The sequence below is a fragment of the Macaca fascicularis genome, chromosome 4 (genome assembly GCF_037993035.2).
Source record: "Macaca fascicularis isolate 582-1 chromosome 4, T2T-MFA8v1.1".
NCBI lineage: Eukaryota > Metazoa > Chordata > Mammalia > Primates > Cercopithecidae > Macaca > Macaca fascicularis.
In genome coordinates this window covers 15613180-15634976 of record NC_088378.1, presented here as the reverse complement: position 1 = coordinate 15634976, position 21797 = coordinate 15613180, and the positions used below count along the sequence as shown (strand labels likewise).

Below are 21797 nucleotides of genomic sequence, written 5' to 3'. Positions count from 1 at the left end.
TTTTGTAATAAAAACATTCATACATGTTGAGTACCATCATTAGGTCTCTCCTATGCTTCTTTAGAAAAACAACTCTGTATTTTCATGATTTCAGTTGTCTAACTCTTCAATCTTTTTTTTTTTTTTTTTTTGAGACGGAGCCTTGCTCTGTCGCCCAGGCTGGAGTGCAGTGGCATGATCTTGGCTCACTGCAACCTCTGCCTCCCGGGTTCAAGCTATTCTCCTGCCTCAGCCTCCCAGGTAGCTGCATGCCACCACATCTGGCTAATTTTTGTATTTTTAGTAGAGATAAGATTTCACCATATTGGCCAGGCTAGTCTCGAACTCCTGACCTTGTGATCTGCCCGCCTAGGCCTCCCAAAGTGCTGGGATTGCAGGCGTGAGCCACCATGCCCTGCCTTTTTCATCATTTTTTCCCCTTATTCTCTTTGGATTTTTCCTTTTCTCTTAATTTATGGATCTAAAATATACAGATAAAACTCATGTAAATGGAGCGTCCTGATTTATGACAATATTTGGGAGAAAGTAGATTAAATGTTTACTTTTGCTCAAAAACAACTTTTATATACCACTGTAAAACTAGATTCTGTTTTTACTGCATAGACTAAAATATGAAGTTACTATTAGAGTGGATTTTTCAGAAATACAGAAAGTGGTAATTAGTTTGAAAATTTCATTGAAAGAAAAAAAGTCCACTTTATTAACAATGGTGAAGAGGCACATGCCTGCTTTCTCTTTTGCTCAGAAGCCCACAAACCCTCATATTTTCTTTCAAGACAGATCTCTTTTTTCTCTTTTTCTTTTGAGACAGGATCTGGCCCTGTCACTCAGGGTGGAGTGCAGTGGTGCGATCTCGACTCATTGAAGCCTCTGCCTCCGGTGCTCAAGCCATCTTCCAACCTCAGCCTCCCAAGAGTAGCTGGAACTACAGGTGCCCGCTACCATACCCAGCTAATTTTTTTTATTTTTTGTAGAGAAGGGGTCTCACTTTGTTGCCCAGGCTGGTTTCAAACTCCTGGCCTCAAGTGATCCACCCACATCAGCCTCCCAAAGTGCTGGGATTACGGGTGTGAGCCACCATGCCGGGCCAGATCCCTTATTTTTCTAAACCATAAATACATGGAGTTTAAACGATGGAATTAGGTAAAATGTGATTTTACAGCAGGATAGGCACTCTTACAGAAGAAATATCTAAAATTCCAGGGAAATAAATAAAACGTTAGCATCTTTATGAAATAAGTTTGGTGTTGAATAGGAAAGAGAATAGTAATTTTTAAAATAAACTTTTATTTTGAAACAATTTTAGACTTACAAAAGAGTTGCAAAGATAATACAGAGTAATTGGTTTTGTAGCATCAATTTAAGTCTGCTCTGGTCTTCTTGATCTATTTTATCATTTTAGGATAATGAAAAATAAGTTCAGATAAAGGAGCTAGGCTGGGCATGGTGGCTCACACCTGTAATCCCAGCACTTTGGGAGGCAGAGGTGGGTGGATTGTTTGAGCCCAGGAATTTGAGACCAGCCTGGGCAACATAGCGAAAACCCATCTCTACAAAAAAATGCAAAAATTAGCCTGTTGTGGTGGTACATACCTGTGGTTCTAGCTACTCAGGAAGCTGAGGCAGAAGAATTGCCTGAACCCAAGAGATCAAGGCTGCAGTGAGCTGTGATTGTGCCACTGCACTCCAGCCTGGGTGACAGAGTGAGACTCTGTCTCAAAAACTAACAAACAAACAAACAAAACATACATACACATACACACAAACCCATCCAACTGAGGCTGGGCATGGTGGCTCATGCCTGTAATCCCAGTACTTTGGGAGGCCAAGGCAGGAAGATCGCTTGAGGCCAGGAGTTCGTGACCAGCTTGGGCAACATGGTGAAACCCCATCTCTACCAAAATAATACAAAAATTAGCCAGGCGTGGTAGCTCATGCCTGTGGTCCCAGCTACTCAGGAAGCTAAGGTGGGAAAATCACCCAAGCCCAGGAGGTCAAGGCTGCAGTGAGCTGTGATTGAGCCTGGGTGACAGAGCAAGACCCTGTCCCCCAAAAAAAAAAAAAAAAAAAAAAGAAGAGAAGCTAGCTAAGTCTCCTCTTACTGATAGTTTGAAAGAGAACTTTAATTCGGAAAGTTTACTCTGTCATTAATTTCCATGGTGTTGTTTTTATACAGAAGTTTTTGAATATTATCAAGGCTTTAACATTTCTTTATCATATAAGCAATCATCTTCTATAACAACTAAGCAACTTTTGAAACAGTTTTTTTGGTATAAAAGAATTTAATGCAAAATAACTGGAATGGGTTTTTCTTGGAGAAATAAAAAAAAGAAAAAGAGAAAAAAATATGGAATGGGATCCCCCCATTAGATGAAAGCTTATGTTATAGAAATTATTTTCTCTATATTAATAAAAATATGAAATAAAAATAATCTTAAGCATTCATATTTTCAAAATATAGTACAGTTGAGATTCTGTGTAATTTTATTTCAAATCCTGTTACATAAGACTTTTAGAATTCCCGATTACTCTTTGGGTAAAAATATGAAAAGCATAAGCAACAATCTATAAAAACCGGGCATATACATAGAGATTTTGTAGTCAAAACATTTTTTTAAAATTTATAATATGACACAATTTCAAACACACAACAAATAACAACATCCATGTTCCCACTACCCAGATTTTAAGAATGTTAACATATTGTCACATTTGCTTCAGAATTTTTTTAAAGAAATAAAACATTATAGAGACAGTTTTAGTCCTACCACCGGTTCGCGCACCACCACAGAACAGGGCCACTAAAGAGCCTGCCTCCTCTGGCAGCCAGGAAGGTGGAGAATCAGAAAGCCAACACCGCTGTGGCCACTGCAATGGTTGGATCAGTTCTGTGCCAGATAGATCTCCACTGGCGAACAATGGATACCCATGCCCTGCCCTCGATGCTTGTGAAGCTGGTAACAGGACACTGGGAGGCTTTCTGGGGAAAACCCAGCACCTCATCACCGTGCTTACCAACAAAAACCACAGAAGCAGCAGAAGCGTGCTCTCCATTTCCTTGTGCCCTGCAAATCTCACACGAGGGCATCTGATTGTTCATCTCAGCAGAATGCTCCTGGGAATACTGGCAACCAAAATAATAAAGATGCTATCTAATATGGTAACAACTTCTTTAAAGGGTCTTCAAAATCAGATTTCCATTTATATGTCAACAGTACAAATACTTCTAAATCTACATGGCCCTCTTTACCTTTTGATACATAATTGAATGTTACCTATTATGAGCTAAAAGTCATGTCTTTTTATCTGAATGCCTATAACATCAACCATCTGTGTCACCTGTCATACTACTTTGTTTTGTTGGTGACCTTGTCTGCCCTGTGTATGAGACTTGTTTTTCCAATTAAACAAATCTTGAATAGAGAAATCAAATCCTGCTTCCCTCTTTGGAGTCAGAGCACAGGCCTTCACATGTGGCAGCCAGCTGAACTGCTTATTGACTAAAACTCCATGGAGCTCCCTTCTTCCTTCTGTCTCAGATAAGAAATAGAGGCAGAGGAGAGATAGCCCACTGGGATCTTCCCATAGTTCTAAAAGGCTTTCTGTCCCTGAAGGTTTGCCTTTGTAAAGAATGAAAATGGACTGTAAATGTATTCCTTTCTAGGGAACAGCCGCATCACCAGCCACCTAATAGAGCTGGCACTCCTGGGGAGTCCTTGGAGTGCCCTGCAGAGCTGAGACCACAGGTTCCCCAGCCTCCGTCCCCAGCTGCTGTGCCTAGACCTCCTAGCAACCCTCCAGCCAGAGGAACTCTAAAAACAAGCAATTTGCCAGAAGAATTGCGTAAGTTGTTTGCAACATTGTTCTCTCCTTCTTCTTGTGAGGTCTTGTACTTTGTGATGGCTGGATGATCACTCGTCCCTAATCTCAGATTTTTTTTTTTTTTGAGACGGAGTCTCGCGCTGTCGCCCACTCCTGTCGCCTAGGCTGGAGTGCAGTGGTGTGATCATGGCTAACTGCAGCCTCAACCTCCTGGGCTCAGGTGATTCTCCCACCTCAGCCTCCTGAATAGCTGGGGTTACAGGTGCACACCACCACACCCGGCTAATTTGCTTATACTTTTACTAGAGACGGGGTTTTGCCATGTTGCCCAGGCTGGTCTCGAACTGCTGGACTCAAGCGATCCACCCGCCTTGGCCTCCCAAAGTGCTAGGATTACAGGTGTGAGCTACTGTACCTGGCCTCATAACCTCAGCTATTTCTTATATACACAGTAAAATAAAATGTACTTTTTTTGCTTTTTGCTTAAAAAGTAACCAGCATTTTGTATGAATGTTTTTAGTGATTCTGACACCACTAGTAACGCTCAAAAACTGCTTACCTCTAGATTTCCTTAAGCACATACTCCAAAAACAAATAACCCCAATGCCTTTTCCCTCTTCTAAATGATGCTTTTGAGTGGACTTGTCCCTGGGTAAATTGATTGGATGTCCATGTGGTATTGGACAGGGACCCAGCGTCTCACCATAAGTTAGCAGCAGCCATCAAGAACGAGGTCATTTCCTGTAGGAATGAGCAATCTTGTTTGGAAAAAACCATCTCACATTCTCCATACTGCATCACAACCAAATGCAAAGTAAGCCTTTTATTTAAAGAAACATTCGACTAAGCGTAAGGTGATGATTCTTTTTCCACATTTTGCTGCCAGAACCAGAAATGTTGAAATATCACCAAAATGTTCTCATATTAAGGTCAATCAGGACAGTAATTTCCAGAAATCTTAAGAAAACAGCCACTATTTGTGAGAGTATTATATGATGTGCTTGCTAGAGAAGCTCGGGTAATTCTAATATGCATTTTCCAAATCTGGGAACCTCTTTGAACCAAACCTGAAACAAAGCCTTTTGCATCTGCTAATTCCTTTTGGGGGATCTGTGCTGTTTAGTCATTGACAACTCTGAAAGATTTCTATGACAATGATTCATTGCTGTTTTCATTCAAAACATTTTATTTCTGAACATTTTCTTAAGATCGTAATCATTTTAATTTTGAGCATTTCTGGAGAACAGATGCTGCCCCGCATACGTTATAGTCCTGATATCAGTCTATAGATCATATATATCTTACCACAATCTATAAAGGAAGTCCTAAAATACGTAAGAATTGGGTGAATGTTAGGTGTTCAGAAGTAAATTGAGTGCCATCAATATATCTAGCTGCTTAAATGTATAGCTGCTTAAATGACCATTATAGCTGCTTAAATGACCATTATACACACTTCCATTATACACACTTCCATTTGGAAGGTGTGTTTCAAAAAACCTCAGAGTAGATACAGATTCGTATTTTCTCTCCAGCTCCCCTTTCTTCTCCATCCTCTGCCCCAAGGGCTTCCTGAGATTTAACTGGTCCATTCCAGACTAAAAGCCAACACAGAGATTATTCAGCTTTCACATTAAAATGCTAGTCAGACAATTTCCCTAAGACTTTAGCCTGAGAAAACACTGGTTCATCCTGACTGGGTTAAGCTTGTCCAAACGGTACTGTCTGCTGCTCTAAGCTGACCCAGGGATGAGTGACGGACTCTGTGATGTTGGACTGCCCAGAGGCAGTGTCGCTCCTTCAAGCTGCTGAAGTTTTTTTTTTTTTTTTTTTTTCTAACATTTCTGAGCTGTGCTTTGGTCTACTCCAAACTTCCTGGCCTTTCTCCAAAAGTGAGTGGATTGCGGGGAAGAAGGGAGCGGGGGAACCACTTTCTCACTCTCCTCCCACTTGCTCTTGTCAGAAGAGCGAGCTTTCAGGGCAGCGGAGAGCATCAGGAGATCAAAAGGAGACACTGCTGGGTGGCCCCTTAGCAAGTTTTAGCTTCTTTGCCTGCTGTGAGAGTATTCCTTGGGCACAGTGCCAAGTGTCTCTAAGAAACTAGGCGGTGCCTGATCTTAAGGACTCCGGGATTCTGGGTGGTAGATTTCTTGTTAACGCCTCGCGGTTTTTCAGAAGCCCCCTTAGGCTTGTCTGAGCCTGCCAGTGCTCTCCTCTGTCACTCTGATTTCCATTCACGCTGAGCAGTCTGCACTCCCTTGGACAGACCCGCTGGCATTTTGGGCCTGAGGAGCTGTGCCCTGAGGACAGCAACCCATACAATGCAGGCATAAGCTCTTAGAGCACCCCCAGCCCAAGGTTTCCCCTTATTATTCCAGAAGGACAAAAGATATTACATAAAATTTAGAAGTTTGTTTAGAATAGAATAATTTGACCGGTTTCTAATAAATGTAAACATTTTCTCTTAGGGAAAGTCTTTATCACTTATTCGATGGACACAGCTATGGAGGTGGTGAAATTCGTGAACTTTTTGTTGGTAAATGGCTTCCAAACTGCAGTAAGTATTTTGTCCAAATAGATAACTGAACAGTTAGAGTGAGTACAATGGAGAGAAAAGCAGCAGAAGAAAAAGTGTAATAGCTTTTGGTGTTTTAAATGATGTTATTTGATTTATGTGATTATGCATTGAATGCTTATAGATTTAGGTAATAATTATTTTCTAGATTTTAAACTATCTGAAGTCTCCAGCATTTTTTCCCTGTATGCTGTTTGAGTGACCCCACGTACCTGTGAACAGCAAGATCAGCGCTAATGCTGACCATATATGCAGCTAGCCCCTGGCCTGAAGGAAACGCCGGACTCTTGCTGCACTTTGTACCTTTGTCCTTTCTCACCAATCATACCCACTTTGGTTGAGCTTCCCGTAATGCAGGAAGCTGCAGGCTTCACCATGGTCACCTGCTTATTTAACAGAGTCCTTTTGTTCTGCACTGGGTTATGAAGTTTGAAGTAGAACCCTACAGCCCGAATCCCCCACTGCACACAGCTCTGTTTCCACACCTTGACACAGTGATGCTTCTGGATGGGCGATACTGGCCAGGTTTGGGGCTGGTCTAATCCAGTTCCAGGGGAGGCTGACCTAACCCAGCCCTGACCTAACCGCTGTGATCCTGGTCCCAGAAATCTCAGGAAACAGACACTGCGCCTGTCGCCCTGCGGTCCCTTGACACAGTACAGCTTAAAGCCATGTAAATTTTTCTCTATGATAAATAAAATACCACACGATGCTACTCAGGGGACTGGCTTTCCTCAAACACTGAGATAACTTCTTTTCCTTTCCAGAGCCCTCTTCTAGGCCTCTTCTAGTGAATTCTAGAGAGTGGTGAAAAATGAACGGAAATATGAATATAAATGTCTATGGGTAAAGAGGGATACTTAGTAACTAAATATCCCCTTTTAAAGTTATTTAGTATTGTTTAACAGGAGTTTTTATTTGAAGGTTTCTTTATTCTATAAGATAATTTTTTTTTTCTTTTTGAGACAGAGTCTCGAACTGTTGCCCGGGCTGGTGTGCAGTGGCGCAATCTTGGCTCACTGCAACCTCCGCCTCCCAGGTTCAGCCTCCCAAGTAGCTAGGATTACAGGTGCCCACTACCATGCCTAGTTAATTAAAAAAAATTTTTTTTAATTTTTATTTTTAGTAGAGATGGGGTTTCACTATCTTGGCCAGGCTGATCTCAAACTCCTGACCTCATGATCTACCCGGCTCGGCCTCCCAAAGTGCTGGGAATACAGGTGTGAGCCACCACACTCGGCCAAGACAATTTTTTAAAAAAATGAAAATGAAGGTTCTTTTTTTAAAAAAGCATACAACTTATACAATCCAACTCCATAATTATATAGAGACTAATATTTCCCTTACTCATTTCTGGTATAAGAAAGCACTGTAGTGGCCAGGTGTGGCTCATGCCTGTTATCCTAGCACTTTGGGAGGCCAAGGCGGGCAAATTGCCTGAGCTCAGGAGTTCGAGACGAGCCTAGGCAACATGGAGAAACCCCATCTCTACTAAAATACAAAATATGGCCAGGTGCAGTGGCTCACACCTGTAATACTAGCACTCTGTAAGGCTGAGGCAGGCAGATCACCTGAGGTCAGGAGTTCAAGACCAGCCTGGACAACATAGTGAACCCCTGTGTCTACAAAAAATACAAAAAAATTAGCCGAGTGTGGTGGCACACGCCTGTAGTCCCAGCTACTTGGGAGGCTGAGGCAAGAGAATTGCTTGAATCCTGGAGGTGAAGGTTGTAGTGAGCTGAGATCTTGTCACTGCATTCCAGCCTGGGTGACAGCAAGGCTCTGTCTCAAAAAAAAAAAAAAAAAAGCTGGCATGCTGGTGTGCACCTGTAGTCCCAGCTACTTGGGAGGCTGAGGCACAAGAATTGCTTGAATCTGGGCAGGTGGAAGTTGCAGTAAGCCGGGATCACACCACTGCACTCCAATCCAGCCTGGGTGATAGAGCAAGACTCTGTCTCCAAAAAAAATAGAAAAAAAGAAAGCACTGTGGCAACTGTGACATAAAATCAAATTACACTGGTGTGGTGGTGTGCGCCTGTAGTCCCAGCTACTTGGGAGGCAGAGGTGTGAGGATCACTTGAGTCCAGGAGTTGGAGGCTGGCCTGGGCCATATAGCAAGACCAGGTCTGTGATATAAATAAATAATAAGACATAAGGCCAACATTTCAGAAAAGATATTACTTTTTGTCATTTCCAAAGACACATACTGATTGCCCCTGGAGAAGAGCTTAGGTTTTGTTTGTTTGTTTATCTTAGCAACCAGGGGCTGCTTAGGCAGAATTTAAATCTGTCCCTGACCCTCATCTCTATGTAGACTTGTGGTAGAAATCACAGAGCCCAGTCCTGGACAGCTAAGTTATTATGGAGACATCCAGATCCCCTTAGTGGAAAGAAACACTTAATGAGTAATTTAAGGAGAGTGTAATAAAGGGCCTATTACAAAGCTTTGGGTAGGTTTTAGAGAATCCAATTTTATTGGGGATAGTGCAGTATGCTGGCACTAGCAAAAGCAGGGAGTTGTTACTGCCCCTAGTTCTAAAGACGCAAAGGAGGAATTCTCACTGGAACATGAAGAGGATGGCTATAGTAGTTTGCTAGGATTCCCATAAAGTACTACAGACTGGATGGCTTAAGCGTAGAAATTTATTTTTGCACAGTTCTGGAGGCTGGAAGTCCAAGATCAAAGTTTCAGCAGGGTTGATTTCATCCTGAGGCATTTCTCCTTGACTGGTAGCTGGCTGTCTTCTCCTTCTGTCCTCACATGGTCTGTCCTCTGTGTGGACACATGTCTGTGTTCTAACCCTGGACACCAGTCCTACTGGATTAGGGCCCACACATATCACCTCTTTTTACCCTAATTACTTCTCTAAAGGTCCTATCTCCAAATACAGTCACATTCTGAGGTACTGGGAGATAGGGCTTCAACACAGGAATTTTGGGAGCACAATTCAGCCCCTAATAGTAGCTGTGTGGAGGAATGATCGTGACAGGAGCTATGAACTTTGGGAGAGACTTGGAGAAACAAATGGAAGATATCCAGCTCATTGCACTACCCAGGATGTCCACCTCAGTAGCTGGGAATAATTTAGAGTGCTTGAATAATAACAATAATCACCATTTTTTATTTATTTAATTTTTTGAGACGGGGTCTTGCTCTGTCACCCAGGCTGGGGTGCAGTGGCATGATCTCAGCTCACTGCAACCTCTGCCTCCCAGGCTCAAGCAATTCTTCTGCCCCAGCCTCCTGCGTAACTGGGATTACAGGCGCCTGCCACCAAGCTCAGCTAATTTTTTTTTTTTTTGTATTTTTAGTAGAGACAGGGTTTCACCATATTGGCCAGGCTGGTCTCATACTCCTAACCTCAAGTGATCTGCCCGCCTCAGCCTCCCAAAGTACTGGGATTACAGGCGTGAGCCATCATGCCCGGCCAATTATCACCATTTATTGAGTGCTCATTTCCTGCCTGGCATTATGATAGGCCTTTTCCATGTTAACTCATTTAAGTCCTCACAACCACCCTAGGAAGTCAGTTTATTAACCACATATTACAAGTGAAGATAAAATTTAGCGAGTTCTAGTAACATTTCCAAAGTCATGCAGGTGGGAAGTGGCAAAGCCAAGATAGAACCCAAGCTGTCCATTTCTTCTCAACCCTAACACTATATTGCTTCTCTCCCATATAATATCAATGGATTAGCGACACAGTCACAGAAAGCTACAAGAGCGTTCTCAAGAGTAGTCACTGGCCATCACACATTTGAAAACAGGAGTCATCTAAACCAAAATAACAGCCATTCCATTTTTCATGTAAAGACACATATTCTGAACTCTGTACTCTACGTATGTGATAGTTTGGCATACACAGGGCATGGTCTCTTTCCGTAGGAAGCTTAGCATCAGGTTGAAAAGACACAGCAGACATAAATGAAATATGTCCTGAATAAAAGAATGTTATCATATGTGTTAATTGTCCAGTATCATTAGTGGTCACAATGGGGTAGAGTTAGGTAAAGTGAGGAAGAGGAGGAGATTGGCGTGTGGGAAGGATTCACAGAGCAGGGGGGCTTGTGCTCTGCTTTTAGGATACAGGGGACACCAATGTGGGGAGTAAAGTAGACAGGATATGTGGGGAAAAGAAAGGCGAGGCTGGATCATGGATGGCACAGAAAGCCTGTTGAAGGGCTGGGACTTGACTTGATCAGTCCTAAACAGTGGAGTGACATTTATTTTTTATTTTTTATTTTTGAGACAGGGTCTTGTTCTTTTGCTCAGGCTGGAATGCAGTGGCATGGCCACAGCTCACTGCAGCCTCTACCTCCCATGCTTAACCCATCTTCCTGCCTCACCCTCCCGGGTAGCTGGGACTACAGGTTCATGTCACCATGTCTGGCTAATTTTTTGTATTTTTTGTAGAGATGGAGTCTCACCATATTTCCCAGGCTGGTCTTGAACTCTTGGGTTCAAGTGATCTGCCTGCCACAGCCTCCCAAGTGCTGGGAATACAGGCATGAGCCACCGTGCCTGGCCTGGAGTGACATTTAGGACAAGTAATCTGGGAGCAGTGCAGCTGAATCACATAACCCCTCCCCAGGGACACTCTCCCTGAGTCACCCATTCCAGTATATGATCCTTCTTCCCGTCAAGAGCACCTCGTGAATACACACATGCACGCGCGCACATACACACACACACACACACACACACACACACACACACACACGGCAGTATAAGCCTGAGCCCAAGAAGGGCCTTCTTATTTGGTTTCTTATAAAATAAAAAAGAACTGATCTTTCTCCTTTTAAAATATCCCTTCAAAAACTTGAACACTGATAGTAAATATCAGTCTTTTCAAGGCCTAAGAGTTCTACTTCTGACTTTCATCATAAACTTCTTCCCTACCATTTCAGTAATTGTTTTTGTGACTGTTCCTGGCTCTGCTCCAAGTTTCATACAATCCTTTTGAAACATATAGATCGAAACTGGACATAATACCATAATAATGACCTCACTAATGCAAGTAAAGCACCACAATTGTATCTCAGTTACTTGTATGCCACACATCCATTAAAATGTTCCAGAATTATGTTTGCCTTTCAAATTTCTAAATTATAGATGTATAATGTATGTATATTGCTGGCTTATATCCAACTTAGTGGTATACTGTGTCACTCAGATTTTTAAAAACCTGATTATTGTGTAGCCATAGATATATTTTGATGTGTATCAGAATATCCTAATTATGGACATAATATTAACTACTTAAATGCCTACTAATGTTGAAATAGGGAATATTTTCAGAAAATTATATTTTGTTTTTTAGACCTATGTGCTCCTCCTTGCAAAAAGCATTCGTTAAGTTTTGGAGCTTGAAATGTATCTAGTATCGTGTTTTCTTCTGCTCTGTATCTTGAGAGAACCTCTCAGTAAGGGCCAGCTCCCTCATCTTTTTCTTGCAGATTGACATATTTGAGGATAGAATCCGAGGCATTGATATCATTAAATGGATGGAGCGCTACCTTAGGGATGTAAGTACATTCCAAAAATCAGAGGTTGTTTTCTGGTGAGAAAGACAATGAGCTTACGAAGTTGTTTTATGAAAGAAACCCTGGCATACCCACCTAAGTCTGAAGCTGAGAAGGCCCCAACAAAGCCTCCCTTGTTGGAAGCTGTGCAAAGACTTGGAAAGGAAGGATGGGGTCGCCCTCTTGGACATGCACAGGCAGGAAATAACGGTCAAACCAGACACAGGTGGTTGATAACAATCAGAGGAAACAATCTTTTGACGAGAATAGGAAAGAAGGAAATGAAGGCGGAGAGTGGGGAGAGAGCAGCAGAATTCAATTTAATCTGAGGCCACCCCAAGTGTTTTGTAGAACTGGGCGGAAGAGGTTTCCCAGGCAGCCTCGCAGGCTGCACAGCACACCACCCCCGAGGTGCCCACGCGCAGCCCCGTGATTTGTTCTCCACTGACAGCATCTATACCGGCCACTGGGACACGTTGTGCTTTAACAAGATCGAAATTGATTGCTGCCAGCATGTCCGTGTCTGCTGCTTCTTTTGGAGGGAGCTGGTGGGGGACGGGAGTCTCAGCAGGCTGGGGTTTTGCACTTTTCCTTTTGTCTGCAGCCTGACGTTTGCTTTGTGCTGAAGGGTCTGTTCCTACCGACTGTGCTAATGTGTACACGCAGAAGACAGGGCAGTCAAGAGTGCAGTGACTGGCAGCTCAGAACCAGCTGGGGGGAGGAAGGGTGCTTCTCACCGTTGGTGTCGCAGTGCCTTTTCGCCACGACGCAGACTCCCTCAGTGATTCGGGCTCTCATTAGAGGTTCATTAATGATGGTTGTGGACAATGGTAGGCAAAAGCACATCTCTTTGGGAGAGCCCCTCTCTGAACCATTTGCTCTGCATGTTCGAGGTGGGGCTGGGCTGGAGACGGAGGGAGAAGCAGAGACAAGAGTCTGCGTGAGTGGGGGCCAGTGCTTCTCTTTCTATGGAGGATGAGCCTGGCCCCCTGTCCGCAGTGTGTCAGAGAATGCCCACAGTCCTGCTGGTCAGTTTCCAGCCCGCCTTCACCAAACAGACCACACTTTACACTTCCATAAACATGCCTTTCTCCCTCTCATTAACAGAAGACCGTGATGATAATCGTAGCAATCAGCCCCAAATACAAACAGGATGTGGAAGGCGCTGAGTCGCAGCTGGACGAGGATGAGCATGGCTTACATACTAAGTACATTCATCGAATGGTGAGTGGGGAGGAGATCACAGCACCTCACTGTCCCCTGCAGATACCTTGTCCAGGGAAGTCCCATTCTTCCCCAGAGACCAACTGAAGGCAGCATGATGCTGGGTGAAGAGCACCAGGCCTGCAGTGTCAGGGGAGGGGCTGTTGTTTCTCACTCCATCTACCTCAGGGACTGTGGGCAAGGCACTGCACCTCTGGGACTCAGTTGTTCCTATCAGTTGCAAGGGGAGAGCAATCTGTGATCTCTAGGATCCAAGATTCTGGAAAGACGTGCTCTGCTGGCTTAGCTGTTTACCAGCAACTATGAAGTCCTAGGAGGCGGGAGACAGGGCAGTGAGGAGGGCTGGCTCCTGCAGCTGTATCATGTTCTGTGCCCTACCTTTTCAGAAAGGCAGGTGGCGTAGTGAAAGGGACACCTGCTGTTGCATCACGTGGGCCTGGTTAAAGTTGGCTTCCTCACGTACAGGCTGTGTGATCATGGCTCCACTGCTTAAACTCTTTGTGCCTCAACGTCCCTATTCACAAAATGGGTTGCTAAAACTTACAGGGTTGTCGTGAAGATGAAATGAAATCATGTTTTCAAAATATCTGGTGCATATCAGATGCTCAAACAAGGGAAGGGAGTGTTCTTAGCTCATGACAGGTGGGGAACTATGGGGCCTGGTTATACTCAAATCATTGGGAGACATTGATGATATTCAACTTGCTCAGCATGGGATCAAACTAGAACATTTGACGGAAACAATCACCCAGCTTTGGAACTGGCTGTCTTATGGGCTACCACTCCTCCTGCTCCCCGTGATCATAGACGCTGTGAAGACAGTTTCTGCTTGACTGGGATACATTGCTACACTTGTGATTTTCAGGCTGTCCTGTGGAGTTCCCAATGGGTGTCCATACGTGCTGGAGGAGGGGCTGGGTCTGTGCCTCCCACCCCCACCTCAGCCAGAGCTGGTTCGTACTTCTCAGGCTTGTTAGTTGACCGAGGATTCTGAGATTTTAAAAGGCTTGGAAAATCACTGGACTAGAACTGATAAGCTCCATTTCAGCTCTAACACTCCATGAGGCGGAAGGCACCTGGAATGGGCATAGAGTGTCACTAAGACAGGAAGATGGGGAGGACACAGTCAGGCTGTCTCGGGGCACACAGCTTTATCTCAGGGGAAGCAGACATAGGTCCCAGGTCTGTCCTGTGGGTCAGCAGCGTGGGAAAGGAGCAGGGTGGGTGTTCCCATCTGAGTTTTCACGGTCTCTGTCTCCCTTTCTACCAAGTGCAGACCACTCATGTGAGCTCATACCCAAGCCGAAGGAAGAGCCGAGGCAAGGGGACGGGGTTAAAAAATGAGGCCAGGGAGTCAGGAGATAAGGCTCCCTCCTCTTCTGGTCTCAGCCAGTCTCGCAGCCCTTGTACAGTGCTCCGGAAAGGTATCATTTCTGGGAGTAAACTGCCTTAAAAGGTCATGGCTGGCTCTGGGTGCTGCCGGCCCCTGGTTGTCTGATGCACGACTGCATGGCCTCAAAGCGCCCGATGTCCTGTCTGCATCTCTAGCAACCTGCCAGTCCCAGAAGCTGACAGCTGGTGCGTGGGAAGGGCTCGAGGCCTCAGCCAGTTCCTAAGGAAACCTGTCTAGCTCTGTGGGTGTGTGGTGTAGCCAGGCAGTAATACACAGCGTGGCCTCAGAGCTTGTCTGACTGTACCAACTGGAACCAGACTGTCTCCAAACTTGGTTTCTTGGGCCACAATGTCTTGGGCCCTTACTCATCACAGAAGGGGTCGAAGAGGTCAGATACAGAAGTGCCTTCCTGCCTGCCTGGCTGACTTCCTGGACCCCTCTAGGCAACAGAAAACCCTGGAACAATAAGAACTTGGCCATGACAGAGGTAGTGCAGAGGTACTGATGAGTAACTGCATCATAGAGTGAATTAGTTTACAGAAACTCAGTATCTGGAAGGATGAGAGAAAATAAAAATGCACTGCTGCTGGCTGGCCCCTCCACAGGCTGGGCAGCCTAGTGCACAAGCCAAACTTCACAGTATACGGAGTCCTTCACAGTATACGGAGTCCTAGAAGTCAGACAAAACTCAGCGCTTCACTTGTAACTAACTTATGTACTCCATCCCCTTCCTTTCATGTGTACTTGGTGCTGGAGTGGTGGGTGCTTCTAGCTGCACAGTACTTGGGTCATTTTAAAATATGTTCTTGGTGTTATCTTCTGGTTTTTGGAGAGAGGTGATTCCGAGAACACACCCTGTGGAGGATTTGTGTGTGTTGTGTGATCGTGTATGTGTGTTTGTGTATGCGAGTATGTGAGAGTGTGTGTTTATGAGGGGTTTCTATGGTGATTTCAATAACGGCCATCACCACTGTCACTTTCTTCTCTGTTCTGTTATTTCCATGCACAATGAAAACTTCTCAGTTACAAAAATGAATTGGAAGATGAGATGGTTGGAAATACGTAATTCCTCGTCTCCTTCTCATCAGATGACCAAAAGCTTTGTGCTGGTCACAGGATTTGGAAGACTCTAACTCCTATTGAAAATTCTGATTTTTTGAGAGAGCTCTTGGTAGCTAAATCCTCTTGGGCTACCGCAGTGTCAGAGCATATTGGAACTGGTGTGAGGAACCTAAAGCCTGGCAGACGGAGCTCTTCACAGTTGACAGCCCCTCTCTGCCAAGCCCATCTTGTGCTCCAGCCACAGTGCATTAGTAGCTGGTCCCAACCACATCAACACACTTTCACACCTCCAGACATTTGCTCATGCTGTTGCTTCTGCTATGAAGGTCCTTCTCCTTGCCTCTATTCTCCCTACTTGACCAAGATATTTTCTTTCAGTGCCCAAATGAACCCTCTTTTGTAATTGTCCTTCCAGTCTCCGATGTAGAATGGATGGCCCCCACTCTGGGCTTCTGGAGCAGTTGTTCATACTTTTCACCCTGCACTTTGGTTGGTAATTTCCCTTTCTGCCTGCCCACTAGACTGCTGGCTTTGTGAAGATAGGGACTGTATCTGTGGTGTTCTGCTAAGCTGGCTCTCCTGATTTATAGCACTTACCTACTTCCATGGTATAAATACTCTCCAATACCAGTTTCAAGCTATCAGTGTAAGCTGATAACTGGTGGTGTAGCCAGTGTAAACTGGCTACACTGATAGCCAGTTTCAAGCTATCAGTGTAAAGTCACTGAACACAGAATTAGGAAGAGATGCACACAACCAGCTTTTGTGAGCTGCTGCAAGCCAGTTCCAGCATACCCTGGAGGTGTATCCTAATCCTTCAAACCCAAAGTCGGACATAGAATGTGACTTCTAATAGGCCGCCAATAATCGACTGATGAGTGAATGGAATAGATGTGTAATGGGGAGGCCTTAAAATGCTAAGTGTGTGGCACTCAAGTATGGAATCAGAAGAAAAATGCCATGGGACGTGCGTGATTATGGGTACCATTAACTCCTCACCCTCATTCTTGAAATTAAACCTTCACATTTGTTTGGTTTCAGATGCAGATTGAGTTCATAAAACAAGGAAGCATGAATTTCAGATTCATCCCTGTGCTCTTCCCAAATGCTAAGAAGGTAAACAAACAAAGAAACAAAATCCTCATAATTCAATCTTTGGTTTTCTTTGCCATCTGGGATTTTAAGTGGAAAACATTGTCCATTGTTTTTTTCTTTCTTTTCTTTTTTCTCTTTTTGATATGGAGTCTCGATGTGTTGCCCAGCCTGGAGTGCAATGGCACGACCTTGGCTCACTGCAACCTCTGCCTCCTGGGTTCAAGTGATTCTCCTTCTTCAGCTTCCCAAGTAGCTGGGATTACAGGTCCCCGCCATCACGTCTGGCTAATTTTTGTATTTTTAGTAGAGATGGGGTTTCACCATGTTAGCCAGTCTGGTCTTGAACTCCTGACCTCAGGTGATCTGCCTGCCTCAGCCTCCCAAAGTGCTGGGATTACAGGCGTGAAACACCGTGTCTGCCGTCGATTCTTTATCAGTCCTTAAAGATAACAATGTTACCAGAAAGCTCAACAAGTTGTACCACTCAGTTTAGCAGCATGAATCTGAAAGGTTTTAAAGCTATCTGATAGGATCACTGCTGTCCTAATTGTTCAAAGAACCACTGCACACAAAGTTTCTGTTTTAACTCGAGAGAAAAAGAGAAGGTTCATGTGATACTTCTTATCTCTTGTACATCAAAGTTCAGATGTGTATGGTTTTTGCTGGCTGTTCCAGGGAGGCATTTCACTGCACATAATTCAGCTCTCAAAGCTAATGATTACAGGAATTAAATCTACAGTTACCAGAGTGAACTTTGCTATGATTCATATGAGGCTTTTCACACCAGAAGGGTCTGCCAGTAAGTTTGGAGAATGGGGGCAAAACCATCTGAGGCCACATTCCAGGTTTGGGAAAGGGAAGGCGGCGGTGGAGTAAACATGCTGAGAATCAGACCACAGTACCCTCAACTCAGACCCTGTTTCACCCTGGAGGGATCCTCAGATATCAAGACTGCACTGAGACCTCTGCCCTGGATGAGGGAGGCTCCAGTTTATGGGAATGGGACACTCAGGCTGTATGATGCACAGTCTGTACAATGGCACACCTTTCTATCCTCCCTGCGCTGCCTTTGCCCAGAGTTTCACTGCTCTCACTTACCTTTGAGTCTCCTTACTGGTCTCATCTCCACTTTGACCTTGTGCTAGCCATCCTCTGCTCTGCCATCAAAGACGAACATCCAAAATGTAGGTCTGATCTGTTTCTTGGTAGCTTAAAAATTGTGTGCTGTTTTCCCATTGACTACAAGATCATATCCACCTTTCTTAGCATGAGCTATGAGACCTCTCAGAAGAGGACTGTGTCCCCTTGCGTAGATCTCTCTCATCATTCTCTGTACATGCTCTGTGCTCTGGTCACCCTGGACCACTTCAGCATGCTCTCACACATGCTGTGTTCTTTTGTATCTCTGTGCCTTTGCCTTTTCTGTTCCATCTGCTTGCGATGCCCTTCCCTAACTCGCCTGCCTAGTGAACTCTTACTTACCCTTATATCACCCAATCTCTCTAGCCTCCCCAACACCTCTTTTGCTTGTTTGTTTGTTTTGAGACGGGGTCTTGCTCTGTCCTCAGGCTGGAGTGCAGTGGTGTGATCTTGGCTCACTGCAACCTCCGCCTCCCGGATTCAAGCGACTCTCCTCTCACACAGCCTCTCAAGTAGCTGGGACTACAGGGACATGCCACTACGCCCAGCTAATTTTTGTGTTTTTCGTGGAGACAGGGTTTCACCATGTTGGACAGGATGGTCTTGTTCTCTTGACCTTGTGATCCACCCGCCTAGGCCTCCCAAAGTGTTTCTTTCTTTCTTTTCTTTTTTTTTTTTTGAGAAAGAGTCTTGCTCTGTCACCCAGGCTGGAGTGCAATGGTGCAATCTTGGCTCACTGCAACCTCCACCTCCCAGGTTCAAGCAATTCTCCTGCCTCCGCCTCCCAAGTAGCTGGGGTTATAGGCGCTCGCCACCATGCCTGGCTAATTTTTGTATGTTTAGTAGAGACAGGGTTTTACCATGTTGGCCAGGCTGGTCTTGAACTCCTGATCTCAGGTAATCCGCTTTCCTTAGCCTCCCAAGTGCTGGGATTACAGGCGTGAGCCACTGCGCCCTGCCCTGACACCTCTTTACCTCCATGCTGATATATTTCATTGTCCTTTTCTTAAGAGCGCTTAATTCTAGCACCTTGGATCAATGGTATGTGTTTGGGTTGAGGGTACTGGGAATAATTGTTTAGAATTATTGGAGCATGGTGGTATAAAAAATAGACCAAATTTTCATTGGTTTTGTTATTATTTTTAAATGTCCTTCAGAGAATGCCCATATTGCCTGAGCTCAGCACAGGCCGCTCTCACCACCTGTCCCCTTGGTACACTATTGACTAGAAAATCGTTTGTTGACATTTTGCTTTCATCCTAAGATTTGAAGTCCTCAAGGCAGTCCCTGCGTCCTTTTCATTTGGGCATCCTCAGTACTCAGCATGATGCCTGCCATGCAGCAGGTGCTGCTTCTAAGCACATCCTACAGTACCTAGAGGAGTCCCGCCCTATAGTCCCTGGGAGTTAGACTCAAAAGCAAAGGCCTTACCGAGGCCTACAGGGTGCTATCCGATACAGCCCCTTCTACTTCCTCCGCACGTACTCACTCTGCTCTACTCACCGTAGCCTTGTTGCTTGTGACCAGGCCCAACACACTCCCTCCACAGGGCCTTCGCACTGGCTCTTCTAGCTGCCTGGACCCAGACAACCACAGAGCTTGCTTCTTCCACTCTTTTAGGTCTTTGCTCGTTTTCTCAGTGAGACCTCTCCTAAGCACCCTATTTTAAACTGCAAATCTTTCACCCTTGCCCCAGCACTCCCTGTCCCCTTTCTTGTTTAAGTCTTCTCCACAGCATGCGTCACCATTGAACACACTATCCATTTTACTTATGATCTGCCTCTCCCCACCAGAATATCCACTCCATGAGGGCAGTCTGACACTGCACCCCCAGGATCCCTGGCTAACAGTTTCTGCCTCTGCCTGATCACTGAGGTCTGATGGGCTCCCTCTACTGCAGGCCAGACCTGGGGCTGCAGTGAAAGGGCAATTAATTGATTTAAGCCTACAGCCCTGGCATACTTCTTCTGAAGTCACAGGGGAATTCACATCACTCTGTGTGACCTCTGTCCTACCCCTTTTATGTGAGGGTGGTGAAAAGCACGTTGAAATGCAAAGGGTAGGTAGCCTGGGAGACTGACAGAAAATGCTGTGCACATGTGGTTTTTATAATGAGATATACAGCTTGTACCCGGAGCCAAGAACATTTCACATGCTAAACCTTTCCAAAAGCAAAACAGCACAACTCCCAGGGTAGTTTGGTAGGAAACGCCCATGGAGGGAAAGCCAGAAATATTTGGGAACGGAGCCTGGGATCTGGAATCCAGGTTTTTCTCTAATGACCTTTGCTCCTGTCATTCTGTCTCCCATAGGAGCATGTGCCCACCTGGCTTCAGAACACTCACGTCTACAGCTGGCCCAAGAATAAAAAAAACATCCTGCTGCGGCTGCTGAGAGAGGAAGAGTATGTGGCTCCTCCACGGGGGCCTCTGCCCACCCTTCAGGTGGTTCCCTTGTGACACTGTTCATCCCCAGATCACTGAGGCTAGGCCATGTTTGGGGCCCTGTTCTGACAGCATTCTAGCTGAGGCTGGTCGGTAGCACTCCTGGCTGGTGTTTTCTCTGTTCCTCCCCGAGAGGCCCTCTGGCCCCAAGGAAACCTGTTGTGCAGAGTTCTTCCCTGGAGACCTCCACATACCCTGGCTTTGAAGTAGAGTCTGCGGCTGCTCTGCATTCTCTGCTTTTAAAAAACCCATTGCAGGTGCCAGGGTCCCACATGTTCCTCCTGACAGTTTGATGTGTCCATTCTGGGCCGCTCAGTGCTTAGCCAGTAGATAATGCAAGGGATGTGGCAGCAAATGGAAATGACTACGAACACTCTCCTATCACTTCAGGCTACTTTTATGAGTTAGCCAGATGCTTGTGTATCCTCAGACCAAACTGGTTCATGTACAAATAATAAAATGTTTACTCTTTTGTAAGATTATGTTTTACTTATCTCAAAGGAGATAGATACATATAATTTATAATGATATGGTTGCTTCCAGGGACATCAACAAAACTGCTTAGATATAATATTAGATAAATATAACAGACCACTCTGTATTAAAGGATTAAAGCCAGCTAGTTAAACAACCCTTTTTAACCATAATCATAGAAGGTTTATTCTTGCAATAAAGATTTTTAGGCTGGGCGCAGTGGCTCACACCTGTAATCCCAGCACTTTCGGAAGCTGAGGCAGGCAGATCATTTGAGGTCAGGAGTTTGAGACCAGCCTGGCCACCATGTTGAAACCCCATCTCTGCTAAAAATACAAAAAAGTTAGCTGGGCATGATGGTGTGCACCTGTAATCCCAGCTACTTGGGAGGCTGAGGCAGGAGAATAGCTTGAACCTGGGAGGCAGAGGTTGCAGTGAGCCGAGATCATGCCACTGCACTCTAGCTTGGGAGACACAGCGAGACTCCGTCTCAAACAAACAAACAAACAAACAAACAAAAACACCCATTTTTAACAAAACAACTTTATATAGCATATAACCATGATTCTAAATAGTATGATTACGGTTCTCAGGATCTGACTACATAGGTAAAAATATTTGCATATGTATATGAAGTGACAGGGAATGTAGGCTAGAATTACAGTCTGTGTTCTAATTTTGGTTCTACCACCAATTAGCTGTGTGACCTTTAGCAAGTCCTTTCACTTTTCTTAGATTCCAGGGACTCATTTATAAAATGACATGGACAAAAGCATCTCTAATCACTCTAAAAGATTTGAAGTCTAAATTCTAAATATTCTTTTGAGGAGTGACTGAGTTTTCATTTTCATAATTATGTCTTTCAGAGGATAAATTTACATTTTCTTAACAGAGACATTTTCTTCTTCTTCTTTTTTTTTTTTTGAGACAGTCTCACTCTGTAGTCCAAGCTGGAGTGCAGTGGTGCAATCTCGGCTCACTGCAACCTGCACCTCCTGGGTTCAAGTGATTCTTCTGCCTCAACCTTCCGAGTAGCTGGGCCTAC

General features: G+C 44.7%; 1 protein-coding gene across 6 annotated transcripts in view; it reads left to right on the top strand.

The window, feature by feature from the left end:
* TRAF3IP2 (TRAF3 interacting protein 2) overlaps positions 1-20755 on the top strand; it is a 47512-nt gene extending 26757 nt beyond the window's left edge. Inside the window, exons 4-9 of one of the 6 annotated variants that reach the window (XM_005551604.4) lie at positions 3665-3843; positions 6291-6379; positions 11855-11923; positions 13028-13144; positions 16641-16715; positions 20147-20755. In XM_005551604.4, the coding sequence (XP_005551661.2) occupies positions 3665-3843; positions 6291-6379; positions 11855-11923; positions 13028-13144; positions 16641-16715; positions 20147-20293 (676 nt within the window). In that variant the 3' untranslated portion in view covers positions 20294-20755. Of the gene's footprint in view, positions 1-3664; positions 3844-5514; positions 5715-6290; positions 6380-11854; positions 11924-12267; positions 12751-13027; positions 13145-16640; positions 16716-20146 lie in introns of those variants that run through there. The other 5 variants (XM_005551605.4, XM_065542892.1, XM_065542893.1 and 2 more) reach the window with 5 other exon arrangements.
* The last annotated feature ends 1042 nt before the right edge of the window (positions 20756-21797 follow it).